This window comes from Condylura cristata, unplaced genomic scaffold (genome assembly GCF_000260355.1).
Source record: "Condylura cristata isolate star-nosed mole 26May11 unplaced genomic scaffold, ConCri1.0 scaffold00033, whole genome shotgun sequence".
NCBI classification, from domain to species: domain Eukaryota; kingdom Metazoa; phylum Chordata; class Mammalia; order Eulipotyphla; family Talpidae; genus Condylura; species Condylura cristata.
In genome coordinates this window covers 19057061-19058190 of record NW_004567134.1, presented here as the reverse complement: position 1 = coordinate 19058190, position 1130 = coordinate 19057061, and the positions used below count along the sequence as shown (strand labels likewise).

At 76.1% G+C, this 1130-nt stretch overlaps 1 protein-coding gene across 1 annotated transcript in view; it reads right to left on the bottom strand.

Moving 5' to 3' along the window:
- The window catches only part of LOC101624815, a gene marked incomplete at its 5' end in the record, with an annotated part of 30813 nt that overhangs the window by 5219 nt on the left and 24464 nt on the right, over positions 1 to 1130 (bottom strand). Inside the window, 2 exons of the mRNA XM_012732100.1 lie at positions 83 to 637; positions 835 to 1004. Coding sequence (XP_012587554.1) covers positions 83 to 637; positions 835 to 1004 — 725 coding nt within the window. The remainder of the gene's footprint in view (positions 1 to 82; positions 638 to 834; positions 1005 to 1130) is intronic.

Below are 1130 nucleotides of genomic sequence, written 5' to 3'. Positions count from 1 at the left end.
TGGGCTGGGCCGGCCGGCGGACAGGGCGGCCCTCACTGGCAGCGGGCCGACCGCTGGGTCCACCAGGCACCCCAGCCGTCACCGGGAGCCACAGAGGACCTGCAGCCCCCGTGGACCCGAGCAGGGCCGCTGGCCCGAGCCCGTGGACACCCCGCACAGGGCGCCCCCACCCAGCGGGGCCAGGAGTCTGGGCATCCCGGCAGGGCGCAGCCCTGGCCGACCAGGCAGAGGCAGGGGGCAGCCGGCAGGGGGCAGCACAGGGCAGCAGGAGCCGCGGACGGGGCCAGCCTGCGCCCTGGTCCCGGGGAGACGGACAACTGGGGCCACAGAGCAGAGGGGGCGGCCGGTCCCCACAGAGACTGTCGGCATGGGGGCCGCCACTGTGACAGTGCCGAGGGGCGTGGGGCCCGGCCCCACCCGTGGCCTCCCGGGGGCAGCGCAGAAGGCGTCCAGGCGGGAAGGGGACGGCGGGCCGGGGGCCCGGCCAGGCAGCCCCGCACCACCCCGAAGTGAGCACGGAGCAGGTGGAGCCCCCGCGCCAGGCGGCCGCACCTCCAGCTCCAGCTCCTCCCGCTCCAGGTCCTGGGGGAGGCCGCCCAGGTAGCCACTGGCGTCGTAGAACTCGGGCACAGGCGCTCTGTGGAGAGAGGGGGCCATGAGGGCCGCGAGCCGCTGCCCGCGCCCCCCAGCCCCCGCCTTGCAGAGGCCCCGGGCCGCCCCTCAGCCCGACGGCTCCCTGAGACAGCCCGGGGGCGGCTGGCGAGTCCAGGTGGCCAGCCCAGGTCCTTCTGACTGGGAAGTCCGGCTGGCTGCCCTCGGGCCAAGTCCCGTCACGTCAACTGGACCCAGGAGGAGACCGGGCCTCCAGCAGCCCCCGGCACCCAGGGCTGGCGCAGGCGCCGGCCGGGGAGCTGGTCAGGAGCTGTGTCCAGGAGCCGAGAAAGGCGGGAGGGGACAGACAGCTTGTCCTCAGCGATGGTGAAACGGGCACTCCCCGGCCCCTCCTGCAGACAGGAGGTCAAGCCCCTGGCCTGAGCGTCCTGCCGGCCGCACGCCCTCCCCTGCTGTGCCCCGACACCCCGTCGGCGGCTGCGAGCCCTCGACCCCCAGCCTGGGCCTGCGCTGGGGTC